We start from the raw sequence: 15,797 nt of genomic DNA, 5'->3' as shown, positions 1-15,797 counted from the left end.
ATGCTCACACTCACCTCTGGTTGGATCCCTGACATAAGTCTAAGTCTCAAAACATATTCAACCTGAAAACAGGAACCTGAAGAAGCATCTTCTTCTGTAGGAACCTGTCCAGCTGCTGAGATCATCGCATGAGGCCCTGCTCTCCCCACCTTTTCGGGTTGGGCGGCTACAGGGCTGGCATCAGGGATTAGCATAGTCTGGCACCTGCGCAGGTCCCATCGCTAACCACAGGTGCCTGGCAAACTGCCTGCCTGGGCATTAAGAAATGGGAAATTGCCCGAGAGGTTGCTGTGAAATCTCTGAGAGTTGGGAAATACCTAGAGATTGGGGGGTGGGGAGCAGTGAAGTCTTGGGAGGATGTGGTTTGGGGAGGAGAGGGACCTCAGTTGGATATAATACCATCAAGTCCACCTTCCAACTGCTGTTTTAGATCTTTTTCAAGTGGAGATCTATTGTAATAACAGGTGATCTCCAGGTGCCGCTAGCAGGGGCTCATGGGAATTGTAGTCCATGGACATCTGGAGGGCCACAGTTTGCCCACCCTTGCTCTAGGGCAGGGGTAGTCAACCTGTGGTCCTCCAGATGTTCATGGACTACAATTCCCATGAGCCCCTGCCAGCAAACATCTGGATGACCACAGGTTGACTACCCCTGATCTAGTCCAACCCCCTGCACTTTCTGTAAGGCCATAAACTCCACCCTCTAAAGCAGGGGTAGTCAACCTGTGGTCCTCCAGATGTTCATGTTGCTGGCAGGGGCTCATGGGAATTGTAGTCCACGGACATCTGGAAGACCACAGGTTGACTACCTCTGCCCTAGGGTACAGATCTCTGTAGAGATGAGCCATGCAACTTGATAGAGCACTGTGAACGATTAAAGGTTGGCACCTTTAAGGCCAACCAAGTTTTATTCCAGGGGTGAGCTTTCCCGTGCATGCACGCTTCCTCAGAGACAAGTGTGCATGCACAGGATAGCTCATACCTTGAACTGTTGGCCCTTTTGGTGCCCCTGGAGTCTAAACGTAATCCGCTGCACATGGTGCTCCATCAAGTTGCATTGCCCACGGGGGCTGGGCCTGCCTTGTTTGCTTTCCAGAGGATGTCACAGAAGTATAAACAGGGAAAGCAAATAACCCTAATGGGGGCTCATGGGCTCGCGTGCGTTCGGGATCTTTTATTGCACGCCTTTAAAATTTCCTCCCGCTAGGCCGCAAGTCAGCCTTCGCGTTTGCCCGCCGGTCCCCATGGCAACCGCCAGGGTGGGCGGCGGGGAGGGAGGAGAGGGACCCGGAGCTCCCACTGCGCAGGCGCACTTCGAGCCGGAGCCGAGGCGCAACGACGGAACGAATCCGAGCCATAGACAAACAGCGTCCTAGAAGGGCCATTTCCCCTTCTCCCTGAACGACTCCCCCCGCCCTCGCTCTGGCTTTCTCCTCGCGGCCTAGCGCGTCTCCCGGAAGTGCCCGTCCGCCTCTGGGCAGGAAGCGGAAGCCGGGCGAAGGGAAGCCGGTCCCTGCCTGGGCCTGCTTTGGGCTGCCATCTTGGACGGTGGCGGCGGAGGAAGCGGCGCTGTCGGAAGGGACCCGCGGAGCCGTCGAGGCGGACTGGCCGGACTCCCCAGCCCGAAGCTGCACGAGGGGGCGCCGGGCCCGGCGGGGAGAGGTGAGAGGGGGGGCGGGCGCGTGCACGGGGAAGCGCGCCCCCGGCGCCTGGCCTGCCGGTCTGCAAGGGCTCGGCTCCCTTGCTGCGGAGCGAGGCGGAGGCCCGCGCCGAGGGGAGGCGGGACGGTGCCGGTCCGGGGAGCGCGGGGCAGCAGGGCGCTGGGTCCTCCCGCCTGCAGGCCTTGTTGGGCCCCTGGGGTTCAGGGTTCGAATCCCGCCTCGCGTCCCCGTCCCCTGCACCCCGCGTCTCTCCTCCAGAGCCTTGTGCTGGGAGATGGACGGTGGGTTCATCCCGGGCCGGGTCCTTTGAGTCCAGGATGGTGCTCCGAAGAACAGGAGAGAAATCCCTCCCTAAGTGGGGTGTGGAGCGGCTGGCAGCCGCCTTCTCTTCCTCTTCCAGGCATCTGGCTTAGTTCAGCAGCAGAAGAGTTGGATTTATATTCCGCTTTTTACTACCTGAATGGTGTCTCAAAGCGGCTGACGATCCCCTTCCTCTCCCCACAACTGATACCCTAGGACAGGGGTAGTCAACCTGTGGTCCTCCAGATGTTCATGGACTACAATTCCCATAAGCCCCTGCCCGGAAACGCGTTTGCTGGCAGGGACTCATGGGAATTGTAGTCCAAGAACATCTGGAGGACCACAGGTCGACTACCCTACCCTAGGAGGTAGGCGGGGCTGAGAGAGCTCTGAGAGAACGGCTCTCTCCCCGGTCGCTTGCCTTCAGCGTCTTTTGGTGGAAGTTAGCTGCTCATTGCTGAGATTGAGTTTAATTAGCAGTTCATACTGGGTCAGGTCCTGCTGCTCGTCCTTTTGAGTTTGGTACAGTGCTCCAAAGAACAGAAGGCAGATGCCTCCCTCGATAGGGTGTTAAGCCAACAGCTGTCTGTTATTTACTCCAGCATCTGTCTTAGTTCAGCAGCAGGAGGGAAAGAGTTGGGTTTTATACCACATTTTTCACTACACAAAGGAGTATTAGAGTGGCTGAAAATCCCCTCTTCCTTTCTCCACAACAGACACCCAGCGAGGTAGGTGAGGCTGAGTAAGCTCTAAGAGAACTGCTCTGTGAGAGCAGCTCTTCTCTGTGACTTGCCTTCAGCATCTTGTACTGGAACGTAGTTTGCCTCTCAGTTTTAATTCTAAATTCATACTGGGTCAGGCCCTTTGATCGCCCTCCAAAGAACAGAAGAAAAATCCCTCCCTAAATCAGGCGTGATGCTAAGAACCGTCTGTTGTCTTTCACTCCGGCATCCAGCTCAGTTAAATACAACTATGTTTGTCATCCCAGTGCCCAGTTTACAACAGAAGCTGGAGTGATGCCACAAGCCATTATGTCACAAGCTGCCTTATCCCTTCTATCCAAGTTGTTTCCTTTCTCCTTGTTACCCTCCCTGGGGAAGCCCACACATTGCTCTAGCTCACAGGCCGGCTTTATCAGAGCCTCAACCTTTGCCAAAGGCTGCTGCTTCAAGGCCGAACCCTCCCAGGGAGCTTAAAATTCATAGTTGTTATCAGCCTCGGATTTCCTTTGCCGATGAAGCCAGCCTTCGGCAGGGCTAGTAAATCCCCAATTGCCTGTATTGCAAGCAGAACAAACTTTGAGTCCAGCGGTGTCTTAAAGACCAACCAAGTTTAATTTGAGGCATACTCTCTCGTGTGCATGCGTACTTAGTCAGGTACAGTGAAACCGAATCTCTTGAACCATTCCATATAGGTGTGTGTGTGGGGGGGTTAATTGCCCAGAAGGGCTGGGTGGAGCGAAGATGCATAAGAGACAATAGCCAAGATGGGGTTAAGGCAGGAATTGAGATCTGTGAATTGCCATAAAAAAGCATACAAACACAATTGTTAACAAACAGACAGGAGAAGGGGTTTGAGTCCAGGGCCAACCCTGAGGTCAACGAAGTCCAGTTCAGCAGCAGGAACTGGGAAGCTAGGGGGTTTCCAAATGCACACTCCTTCACATTGGAGCAGATTTCCTTAAATGTTAATATAAGGCTGCGTGTTTGGGGGGGGGGGGTTAGTTGGCAGGAGGGGTCCATTAGAACAACGATGCTTAAATAACCAAGCAATAAAGATGCAAGTTACTGGCCTTGCAGCCTTTCTTTCTAGTTGTCATATCTTCCCAGTAAAAAGGTGGGGGCGGGTGGGGGCGGGAGTAGAAGACACACAAAAAACAAAAGTTGGGATTCAGCAGCACCTTCAGGACCAAGCAGCGTTTTATTCAAGGTATATGTGTGCAAGCGCCCTTCTCCTGATGCAGTCGGAGGGTGACTGAAGAAGCCTGCATGCGTGTGAAAGCTCCTACCGTGAATTAAACTTGGTTGGTCTTCAAGGTGCTTCGGACCAACAAGGCCGCCCACCTGAATCTGCATGCAAAAAGAACCTTCCTTCTAATTGAAAAGTGCTTGGTTGCCTGCGGGGAGTTCTTTATTTGCTCCAGACTGCGGACAACCCCAATTAACAAAAAGCAAGAGGGGGTGGTAGTAATTTTCCTCTTAGGCAAAGCTGTTTATAGCATCAGTTTTGAAATGGAAAGAGGGCGGCAGTATGGGGGCTCTCTTGGGGCACTGTGTGCTTGCGTATTCTCCCTCCCCTCCTCCTTTTCCTCTCACTGACTTTTGCTGGCGGAGGTGAGAACTCCCTGCCTTCCTCCCATGCTAGAACCCGGGGCCACCCAGGGGTGGACAACAGATTCAGGACCGAGAAAGGAAGTCCTTGTTCACTCTGAGAATTCCCCGCACTTGGTGTTAAGGAGGGATTGAACAGAGTCCACGGAGTGGCCCATCAACAGCTATTAGTTGCAGCAAGGAAACAGAACTTCCATGTACAGAGGCAGTAGGCTTGGGGAGCGCAACAGGGGTTGGCCTCTGTGCCTGGCTTGTAGGCTTTCCGATGGCATCTGGTTGGGCATTGTGCGAAACGGGGGGGGGGGGGGGGTCTGTGCTGTTGACCTTATCCAGCATGGCCACTCTTGCATTCCAAAGTGGGTGGTGCTGCCCTCCAAACCAGGGGTCTTCAACGTGCCACCCATGGGCGCCACAGCACTTGACAAGAGTACCTTCAGAAAGTGGGTGGGGGCCAGACAGGGCTTTTGCTCAGCAGACCTTCTGATTGGCTGTGCTGATAAAAAGGCATCCTGTGAAACAGAGCTTTTTCCTGAAATCTTGAAGAATTACTGTGAGAGTTCCATGTAATTTTGCTCCCTGATACTTTGTGGTTGGCACATCAGTCATTCTGCGATTGCATCCATGGCTTTGTCAGAATTCAAATGGGCTCACAGACTCCAAAAAGGCAGGGACCCCGGTCCAAACCTCTCAGAGCCTGCTTTTGACGTTAGCCGAAGCCCATTTCCAGCCTAGAACTCCTGGGAAGCTGTGGCCAGGGCTCCCCTGCAAATGGGGTCAATAATTGGGTTAAGAGCCAGGAGTGTGAGCCCCTGGAGGTTTGGGGTTTTCTCTGAAGTGCCAGAATTCTCGAAATAGGTCATAGCGGATTCTTCTCATCCCAGAGATACTTCTGTGCCAGCTGGGGGCCGAGCACATATGATGTTCACCCCAGAAGCTGGATTTCCTCACCCTTCCGTGGCTCCCAGCACTCCGTAACCCTTGTTCCGCCACCCCCAACGAGCCCAAATGCTTCACTTTGTTTCTGTGTGCCAGAACTGAACGGCTGGCTTGTCATTGGAGGCCTGTTCCAGAAACGGGCTGTGCTTTTGTATTTCCTTCCGCACAATAGACTCGCTGATACACTTTAGAATTCAGAAGAGAGATGAGTAGGCGCTCTTCTCACTTTAGAAACTGATGCTCTGAAGGGGTCTGGAAGATAGACTCCTTCTCAGGGGTCAAGGGGTCTGGTCAATGCAACAGTTATTTCTTTAGAAATTTTCCTTTCTCCCAATAAGTGAAAAGCACCTAAATGAATGTCTTGTAAGAGGCTCTTATGTTTCTGCAAGTAAAATTTCTGTCTCTCGTTACCATCGGAGTCAGATCATCTTTGTCATTTGTTTGAATAGCATCTTCCCCTTAACTGGGAAATGTGGAGTTTCGGGGATACCGCGTAAAGCAGGGGTAGTCAAACTGCGGCCCTCCAGATGTCCATGGACTACAATTCCCAGGAGCCCCTGCCAGCGTTCGCTGGCAGGGGCTCATGGGAATTGTAGTCCATGGACATCTGGAGGGCCGCAGTTTGACTACCCCTGGCGTAAAGCTTCTGTGCTTCCAAGGCAATTTTGTTTTTTACATTTCGCCCAATAGAGAAAAGATGGAAATAGGGCATTTGAACATCAGTCCATGGGCAGCATCAAGCCAGTCAAATTAGTTCATCAATAAGCCCTTTTCAATTAAAAACCCTCTGAGGCTGCGTGGAGGAATCTGGTACAATAAACCCAGCAGCTGGGAGGTGCGGCGTGAGGGTGGTTGAACGCACCTGCTTTCAGCCATCATGCCCCTGCGGCAGCCCAAGAAGAGGAGGTGCATCGCCCTAACCTTTTCCCTCTCCGTCCCCAGATGAGCAGCAGCAGTACCAAGCGGGCGCCCACGACAGCCACCCAGAGGCTCAAACAGGACTACCTGCGCATTAAAAAAGACCCAGTGCCTTACATCTGTGCGGAACCTCTCCCATCAAATATCCTCGAATGGTAAGCACCAGAAAGTGGCTTCTCTTACATCTGGGGCAGTGATGGGGCTGGGGAGCTGTAACGGTGGGGATGGGATTTGGAGTTCTGAGCCTGCTGGTGCGTTTTTCCGAAAGCATGGGGACAGGAATAATAAGCATTTTGAAAAGAGAGAAATGAATGCTTCCCTAGAAATCTGAGAAACGTAACGCGGGTTTCCTTGCTTCCCTCAGGCACTATGTGGTTCGAGGTCCGGAGCTGACGCCGTATGAAGGTAAATGTGTAACTTTTGTACGAGTTAATAAAGAGTGATGCCCTCGGGAGGAGGAGGCAGGGCGGAGCTAACATTTATTTATTTAATTTTACGATGATTGCTTTTTTATACCACCCTTCCGAAAAGCTCAGGGGGGTTTACAACAGAGTAAAAACAATGCCCAGGAGTGAATCTAAAAATGATAGTTAAAATCATTGTTTCTCTTTCCTGGGTGTTACTGCTCAAGATAATTCTTGGACAGTTGGCGGGGGAAAGTTGGGAGAAAGTGCTCATCCAGATTCTTAACTTGGTATTGCCATTATGGATATATATATACATACATACGTGCAGATGCACTGGCAAGGCAGATTGTGTATTACCTCCTGCTGCCAGCATGGTGTTGTGCTTAAGAGCAGCGGACTGTCACCTGGAGAACAGGGTTTGGTTCCCTACTCTACGTGCAGCCAGCTGGGTGGCCTTGGGCCAGTCACAGTTCTCTCAGAGCTGTTCTCACAGAGCAGTTCTATTAGAGCTTTCTCAGCCCCACCTACCTCCCAGGATGTCTTTTGTGGGGAAAGGAAGGGAAGGGTAAGCTGCTTTGGGACTCCTTCAGGTGGTGAAGAACAGGGTATAAAACCCCCAGCTCTTTGTCTTCTTCCCAAGCAAGTAACCGTGTTTTTGTTTTATCTCCCATCGTAGGTGGCTATTACCATGGGAAACTGATTTTCCCCAGAGAATTTCCTTTCAAACCTCCAAGTATTTATATGATAACGCCTAATGGAAGATTTAAATGCAATACACGGTACGTGTGGTTTACAGCATCTGTTATTTAAAAGGGAAACAATAACTGGTCGGTGTGAACTCGGGGGGGGGGGGGGCTCGAAAAGCCCCACCAGAGGACAGTTTTGGATGGCGTGTGTGAGAGAGGAGATGGGCGGCCAGCTCTAGCCCCTTAAGCATGTGGGCATTTTTTAAAAACTATTATTCTATGATAGTTGACCTGTCCAACTCTTATTATTCTACGATTCTATGATCTTAACATTTTGATTGGGTCCCCGAATCTCCTTGCTAAAAGACGGGGAGCGGCTCAGTGGAGTTAATATATTACAAAATACATTTGGGCAGAGACCCCCCAAGGGCTTACCAGGGACGTGACACGGAGGCAGGCCACGGCAAACCGCCTCCGGACGTCCTTGGCTTCGAAAATCCTCCAGGCTCGCCAAAAGTCAGCTGTGACTGAGCCATGTTTTTAAAAGGGGTTTTGAAATATGTAGCAATAGCAAGCAGCAGGCTTTCTTCCATGGTTACGTGGCACGGTCAAAGAGGCCGCCCCTTCCCCTCCTGGCCCGGTGACTTCCACGCACCCTATTTTGGGATCCCGATCCCCGGGTGAAGCACCACTGCCCCAAAGGATTGTTTTCGGCTGGATGCGCATGTGTTCCTTTTGCCCTGACCTTTTTTCTTTCACCCAACCGCGGTTTGTGACATATTGATTTAGAGCTGCGCTGCAAGCCAAATAGTTCAAAATGGTTTTCGTTTCGTCCCCCAGTCCGTCTGGAAACTGCTGGGAACTCGCGTTTGCCAGGCCGTCTCGCCGACTGTTCTTGGAATAACGTTTCCACCCCCGTCTCATTGCAGGCTATGTCTTTCCATTACCGATTTCCACCCCGACACATGGAACCCGGCCTGGTCGGTCTCGACAATCCTAACAGGGCTGCTTAGTTTTATGGTGGAAAAAGGCCCCACTCTGGGGAGCATAGAAACGTCGGAGTTCACCGTGAGTAGGCTCCTCAGTCAGACGCCCCTCCGTCCTCAAGCGTCGACGTCCGATCGAAAGTTCCTTACCTTACGTGTGTCTGAATCTAAAAGACTGTTCGTGGGCGCCCCCCTCTTAAGGGCACCAGGGCAGAGACCCCTGGAAGATGAACCCTGGCCTGCCTGCCTCCCCCCCCTTTTGATGACCATCTCTTTGCCCTTCTCTCTCAACAGAAACGGCAGCTGGCATCACAGAGCTTAGCGTTTAACCTGAAAGACAAAGTTTTCTGTGAATTATTCCCCGAAGTGGTAGAGGTAAGATTGTGCTGGCAAATGTGTTTAATCTTAACCTCCAGCCTAGCTGGCCCAGGCTAGCCCATGAGTACGGAGGCTCAGCACAGTTGTGCCTGGTCAGCGCTGGGCTTGGGAGTCCACTGAGGAAGTTCGGGGGGGGGGGGTGTTCTGTAGAAAAATTGTCCCGGGGGGGGGGGGTCATTATCAGCCCGCTGCAAGTTGACGGAGCTTTCCTCTCCCAGTTGGCATAAGGCTGTTAGGGTAAAAAGAGGGGTTGGACAGGGGCCAACTTGGTGTCCGGGTTCAGAGCAGCGGCTTCTAATCTGGCGAGCCTGGTTTAATTCCCCACATGCAGCCAGCCGGGTGACCTTGGGTCTGTCACGGTTCTCTTAGGGCTGTTCTCGCAGAACAGCAATGTCAGGGCCCTCTCAGCCCCACCTGTCTCACAGGGCGCCTGTTGTGGGGAGAGGGAAGGGAAGGCGATGGCTTTGAGCCTAGCTTTCATACTGAGTGCCCTTTGTTGAATTGGAGCCAAACTTAGGTTCGTCCTGCAGTCAACTGGGTTCTTTATGAACCTCCCCTGATCTCTCCTTCTCTCCTCCTTCACGCCAGGAAATCAAGCAGAAGCAGAAGGCACAGGAAGAGCTCCACAGCCGGCCCCCAGCCCTCCCGCTGCCCGACGTCGTTCCCGACGGGGAAACGCACCACGGCCAGAACGGGCTGCCGCTCCTCAACGGGCACGTGCCATTGGCCGCCGCGAACCACCCGGGCCTCCAGCAGGCCAATCGGAACCATGGACTCCTGGGCGGAGCTTTGGCGAACTTGTTTGTTATAGTCGGTTTTGCGGCCTTTGCCTACACGGTCAAATACGTCCTGAGAAGCATAGCCCAGGAGTGAAGAGGCTCTGCGGCGGTTCCAAGACCAAATTAGCAGTAGTGGCAGCAAAATCCAAACAAAACCCTCCGGCATTTTGGGGACACTCTCTGGGTTATCAGACTTCCAACCCCGGGATAAATAATGTGATGTACAGGTAAAAACGAAACTTGGTTTGGCTCATGGGTTTAGTTTGCGGGAGGGGGAAACCAAATCCAACCTTTAAAATTGGACGCAGACATCATTGGGATCGAGCAGAGATGGAGAAGAGGGCGCTCATCCACTCCCTCCCCAACTGGACCAGTTTTCTCTGAAGAGTCAAAAAGAGCAAACCCCAAAGCTGCTGATCCCGCAAGCCGATTTGCTGCGGTGTTGGCATTGAAGCCCCGTTTTGCCCACCGTTTTCTGGGTACCACCCGGGGAACTCCAGAGGCGCGGAAGGTCGTGCCAGATCGAAATGCGGGAGACGGAGGTTGAATTCTTCCCCTCCGGTTTCTCCCTTCGTCCTCTCCCCCGGCCCCTTTGCCTTGGAGGGCTGTTAGTTGCTGGGAGCAGAGGAAAATCCCCCTCAGCCAGGGAAGGGATCGGTGGCCTTCCCATCTCCCCTGCAAACGCCCCTCTTCTGAGCCACTTGGCTGCCCGTCCTCTGGTTCCCACCTTACGCCCGTGAAACGAATAAAAACCGGATCCTCCAGGAAGCAGGCGAGAGATGGCAGTCTTTCCCGAGGGCCAGACGGCGTCGATTTAGCAAGTGCTAAAACTTTTTGTTTTGTTTTTTTTAATTAGATTTTGAGGCGAGGGAACCCAAAGATTTCTATCCCGCTTTTCTCTCCCGAGAGCGTGGTGACCGTGAAGCTTGCTGCTAAAAGGAAGAGGAGGGGGAGACGGTTCCTTTTGTCAAAAGGGATGGTGGGGGGGGGCACCCTTGGCGGTCTATCGATAATCATGGTGACCCTTGCACTCTTGGGAGGAACGCGGCGTGCGTTTTTAAGCGTGCGTGTCCTTTGTCTAAGCTGTCAGAATAATGTAACTTTTTTTTTGTGTGTGGCTTAATCCGAACTGGAAAAAGCTGTGCTCCTCCCCCTTCCCCCACAACCCCGAAACCACCCAGCAGACTGTGAAACGGGGCCAGCGTCAGATAGTGCTTTGCAGGCGTTTTGATGCAGGGTTCTTGGAATTTGTGTTCGTTGTGTTCTTTCAAACAAGCCCCCCCCCCCCCCAAGACACACACCAGCTTTTAAACGCGCATTTCTGGGTTGCAATCGTGTTCATGTTGCAGCTGGCCGCAGGATGTTACCTTCTTTTAACTTTTGATTTTAATAAAGAGAAAATCCAGAGCAGACGGTTTGGGAAGGAATTTGGAGCGAATTCCTGTAAAGTTCTGGGTGCCGCTGAGTTCTCGGGCGACTGTGAAGGCCTCTGCCCAGTTTGTGCAGTTGGCAGAAGCAGTAGGGTGATACTTCTCATGAAGGGGTTGCATGCATTTTTAGGGATGGGGGGTCCTCTACGTTCGAAAGCTGTCCTTGTTCACTCGTCCACCTTGCTCATAGATAGCTAGCATGCCAGGGAGAAGGGATCCTCCTACCGGGAGTTTGTTGTCAAGGGGAAGGGTGACGTTTCAGACGGCGCAGTCTTGCCCCCTTAATGGGATCGTTGACGGATTTCCTAAGCCAGTTCAGAGTTGCATAACCCCCTGCCCCGTGGGTGGGCAAACCTCCACCGTTAGCCCTACAAGGCTGGGGGGGAAAGCTGAGCCCCTTGCACTGTAATTTTTGGGGATGGGCTGTTTTCCTCAGCCCCAGAGTCAAAGCAGTGGATCACTCTGATAGAACAGGGGAGGACTTTACTGCAGTGTGGGTTTTAATAGCTAGACTGAGAGATGACTTACAGTTGGGAAAGGTGTGTGTGTGTGTGGGGGGGGGAGTTCGCTGGATGCTCCCCCCCCAATCTACACCTTGGCTCAGAAGCAAACACCAGTGCCTTTCCAAACCATGAACAACCCTTCTCCGCAGGCGTCCTGCTTCCCCCTCTCAATAAAGGTTACCCCCTGTGTTCTTAAGAATGCGACCCACCCATCTGCCTTTGTAGAATCAGAGCAGCTGTGTCCCCCCCCCATCTTTTTTTTTTGTTTAAAATAGCTTTGATGTCTGCTTGGATGGGATAATTCGAGGGAGCTGCAAGAAGGTGAAGGGGTGGGGGGGGGCAGCTAGCACATTTCGATAGCATTAAATAAACCCATGAGCCATTTAGGGTAGCCAAACAGTAAATAACATGGTTTTGACCAATTCCTCGGCAGTAGGGAAGGAGAAGGTAACGTCGGATAGAGCCCTGCCGCGGAAAGAAACCTCGGAAAGAAGAAATTGTATGGTTGGGGTGGGGGGGGTGGGGGCTGAACCTGCCAGGACCTGACTGAAGATCTGTATTTATAAAATACTTTGGATATTTTAGGGTGTTCCCCCCCCCTTCCTTACTTTTTAGGCTGTTCCCCCCCTCCCTTCCTTTTTTTGGATCAGGTTTAATTTATGACTGTTCTTCACTTTGGCTTCCTGTACGTGCTTTTTCATCGGCTCTCGCCTCGAGAAGACCTTAATGTATCTCTGTTTCTAGAAAGGCTTACGTTTTTCTCTGTTGCAATCCGGAGCGAGGCGTCTTTCTTCTCCTTAAATTTCCCGGGAATGGGAGGGACGAGTGGGAATCATGGGGGGGGGGGGGGGGGGTTGTCGAGGCAGCATTCTGAGTAATCCTGCGGGTTCCCTCGTGGGTTTTCTCCAAGCCGTCCTCAAGAAGAGAATCGGCACTCCAGATGGTGTGATTTTGTCACTGCGAATCTCCTCGTGCAGCCACACGGGAGGTCCCCATGCGTTTTGGAGCATGCTTTCGGTCCGTGCGCAGTGATGGAGATGCTGTTCTGACCCAGCAATCCTCTCTCAGCCTCACCTCCCTCACAGGGTGTCTGTTGTGGGGAGAGGAAGGGAGGGTGATTGGAAGCCGCTTTGAGACTCCTGGCAGTGAAAAGCAGGGTATGAAAACTAACTCTTCTTCCATGTTTGGTTGCTGTGAAATTCCTGGGCATTTGGGGAGGGGGTGGAGCCTGTGCTAGGTGGGGTTTGAGAACAGTGCTTCTGTTGGGTCCACCTTCCATTTTCTCCTCCCTTTACTCTGGGAGTTTTCCAGGCCTCACCTGGAGGTTGACAACCCTTGTTTGGGCTAAGCACAATTCTGTTCTGGTTCACTTTAGGAAAGCAGCTCCTGTGTAGACAGGCAGCATCCCTGAGGACGGGGGTTGCGTGGGCACAAAGACAACTGGTTGTCTCAGCCCGCAATAACCAAAGCCCGCAATCTGTGAGCATAGAGCCTCCCTGTTCAGAGGCAGTGTATCTCCCAAGGCCAGACGCTGAGTTTCACTGTGCCACCTTCGCTCAACAGTTTCTTTCTCTTGCCAGGAGGTGGCGCTGTGGGGCCACCTAACTTTTGGCTGCAAAGGGAGTCCCAAATTCTCCCAAGCTCCACGTTAACGCCTACGTACAAATTTAAGTTTCGGAGATTGTTCAGTCGAGCCTCCGGGAAAATGTCCCGGGCTCTGCTCCGAACGGGCCGCAGCCTAAACTGCAACGGGAAGGGAGCACAAAAGGCCAAACGAAGAAATGACAAAGATGAGAGAGTCGGCACAAGGAAGATACTCTCAATGGGCAAATTCAGACCGAAGGAGTGCAGGTTGCCGGCCGGTGTGCAGAGGAGGCCGAAGCTCAGTGGGACTGCTTGGCATGCAGAAGGCCCCAGGTTCAAGTCTCGGCACCCCTGTCTTTAAAAGACTCGGGTAGAGGTGAGGTCGGAGAGCTCTGCCTGAGACCCTGGAGAGCAGCTGCCAGACTGAGTAGGAAATCTAGGCTGGCGGAGCAAACAAGTGTGATCTTTCATGGACTGAGGGTCGGATTCAGTGGAAGGTGCCTGGCTGGGTCCCCAAAAGCACAAGGGCCCCGGAGGGCTTGGTTGTATTCAGTCGGGTTTTCTCTGGAAATCCCAGGGTTTCTTGACAGCCCGGGAAGGGTTTCCCAAATGGGTGGGGGTTGATTAATTTTCTATACATTATTTTTAATTGGTTAAGCATTTATCAGGTGATATGTCCGTATATGGTCATGTCAACTCATTCCCACCCCCCCAAAAAAATACTGCCAATGACGGGGTGGGGAGGGGGCCCAGGTGGACGTGTCTACAGCTCTCCTTCCAAGATGTCTTCTGCGCCATTGCGCCACATCTGGAATTTCTCGAAGCCTGAGCTGGGATAGATCAAAGCTCTTCGGTCTCAGGGGCAGGAGATGGAGCCAGGGGGTGGGGCTTAGCTGCCAAAAGGGTGGAGCCTGAATAGAGGAGGCGGGCCCTAGTGCTGCATTGGGAGCTGGAATCTTGCAGAGGGGGAGGAGCATGATGGGGGTGGAGCTTCACAATATGGGCGAAGCCTCCATGCTTGGAGACGTGGGGCAGACATAAGTGGGCAGGAGAGGGGAGCCCCTGTGGGTTATTAGGGAGGGGAGAGCAACAGTAGCTTTCTACCTTGCTCTGCTCCACCTCACAGGGTCGTTGGGAAGATAAAATGTCCCAGAAGCCTTTGGGTTCTGTGACGGATGACTCTGTGCGGGAAGAGTTCCAGGAGAGAAGATCTACCTCCAATGACTCTAAAAGGGGCGAGATGGGTCCACGAAGGACGAGCCAAACCACAGTTGTTCGTCATGCCGTGCTAACTAAATGGAGCCTCCAGGGACAGAGGAGATCTATCCCTGAGAAGCAGTTGCAGGGACAGCACAAGTCAGGGAGGGGGACTGCTAATTCCATGACCTGTGGGTAGTCTTCCCCGCAGCTTGCTCTGTTCTTAGAATGTTCCTGTACTTCATTGAAAGCAAGCATGCCCAATTTCAGTGTGGCGATGAAACAGTTAACCCATTGAGCATCCCCTCCATCATCCCCCCCCCCCCCAGCTATCTTGCATTCCTGGAGAACTATGCTGCAGCCATTCTTGGTTAATAATATTTAACTTTCCCTGGCGTCGCCTGGTCCTCCTTGCCCCTTTTCAGGTTAGCTGCTGACGGCATCCCAAATTTGCAAGCTGCACTTGATGATACGTTAATGGGACGATCTGTCAGAAGGCGGCCCGGCGGCCCAGACAGAGCCCGGGGAGGGCCGCGCTCCGGTTCCCCCCACCCCTCGTTCCTCCACCTCTGCACGCAACCCCCCCCCATGCACATCTAAGAACCTCTGGCGTCTGTGGCACCCACAGAGCAAACGCATGTTGTGTGCCAAAGACCCCCGGCTTCTCCGACTGGAATAATTGGCGTCTTTTTTTGAAATAAAGAAAGCTTTTCTCTCTTTCTCTGCGTTCTGCAGATTGTGTAGCTTTGAGGAAATCCTGGCCACTGGTATTGCTGAGCGGGTTTTGAACACAGGAATGTCGGAAGAGCCCTGCTGGATCAGGCCAGGGGTCCCTCCAGCCCAGCATCCTGTCGCACACAGGGCCCAGCCACTTCCGCTGGAGGGCCAACCACAGGGCACGGAGGCCAAGACGTTCCCCAATGTTGCCTCCTGGCTCTGGGACTCAGAGCTTTCGTGCAAAGGAATCCCAAAATACGGCAGCACCCGCAAGGATTTACACACCCCTCCGGGAATGGCGCTCGTCTGATACTCCCCAGCCCACTAACCGTTAGACCAGAGGTAGTCAACCTGTGGTCCTCCAGATGTCTATGGACTACAATTCCCACGAGCCCCTGCCAGCGTTTGCTGTCCCCCCCTCCCTTTCCCCTACTAGTGGCCAGGAGGAACCCTATGAGGGCAGGGGTAGTCAACCTGTGGTCCTTCAGATGTTCATGGACTACAATTCCCATGAGCCCCTGCCAGCGTTCGCTCAAGGGAATTGTAATCCATGGACATCTGGAGGACCAGAAGTTTGACTACCCCTGCTACGAGGGACACCAGCCTTCAGGTGGGATCTGGAAATCTCCTGGACTTGCAGCTCCGCTCCAGGGTACAAAGATCAGTTTCCCGGGAAGGAAGGGTGGCCTCCGTAGCATTCTGCTCCCCTTAAATCCCACCAACTCCGGGCTCCATCCCCAAAATCTCCAGGTATTCCCCAACCCAGAGGTGGCAACCCTGAACCCTCTTGATCTCTCTCCAGCATTCCCTTTGAGCTATGGGGGTGGACGTAATCGCAGTAGCTTGGGCCTGTGTGGGACACGGGGGCTTGTAAGCCCACCTACCAAAACCCCTTCCCCAAATGATGCCCTGGCCCCAGACCCTCTGCCTGCGTGCCTCCCCGCCCAGCATGCATGCTCCCAGAAGTGTGGCCCTGCCTCTTGGCT

At 53.1% G+C, this 15,797-nt stretch overlaps 1 protein-coding gene across 1 annotated transcript; it reads left to right on the top strand.

The window, feature by feature from the left end:
* Positions 1 to 1,477: 1,477 nt before the first annotated feature.
* On the top strand, positions 1,478 to 10,790 carry UBE2J2 (ubiquitin conjugating enzyme E2 J2). Its single transcript, XM_077311776.1, has 7 exons — positions 1,478 to 1,661; positions 6,169 to 6,299; positions 6,509 to 6,549; positions 7,228 to 7,330; positions 8,167 to 8,305; positions 8,518 to 8,598; positions 9,190 to 10,790. The coding sequence occupies exons 2-7, from the start codon at positions 6,169 to 6,171 to the stop codon at positions 9,472 to 9,474; spliced, it is 780 nt and encodes a 259-aa protein (XP_077167891.1). The 5' UTR covers positions 1,478 to 1,661; the 3' UTR covers positions 9,475 to 10,790.
* The last annotated feature ends 5,007 nt before the right edge of the window (positions 10,791 to 15,797 follow it).

Source organism: Paroedura picta, chromosome 15 (genome assembly GCF_049243985.1).
Source record: "Paroedura picta isolate Pp20150507F chromosome 15, Ppicta_v3.0, whole genome shotgun sequence".
NCBI lineage: Eukaryota > Metazoa > Chordata > Lepidosauria > Squamata > Gekkonidae > Paroedura > Paroedura picta.
This window is presented reverse-complemented; position numbering and strand designations above follow the sequence as displayed.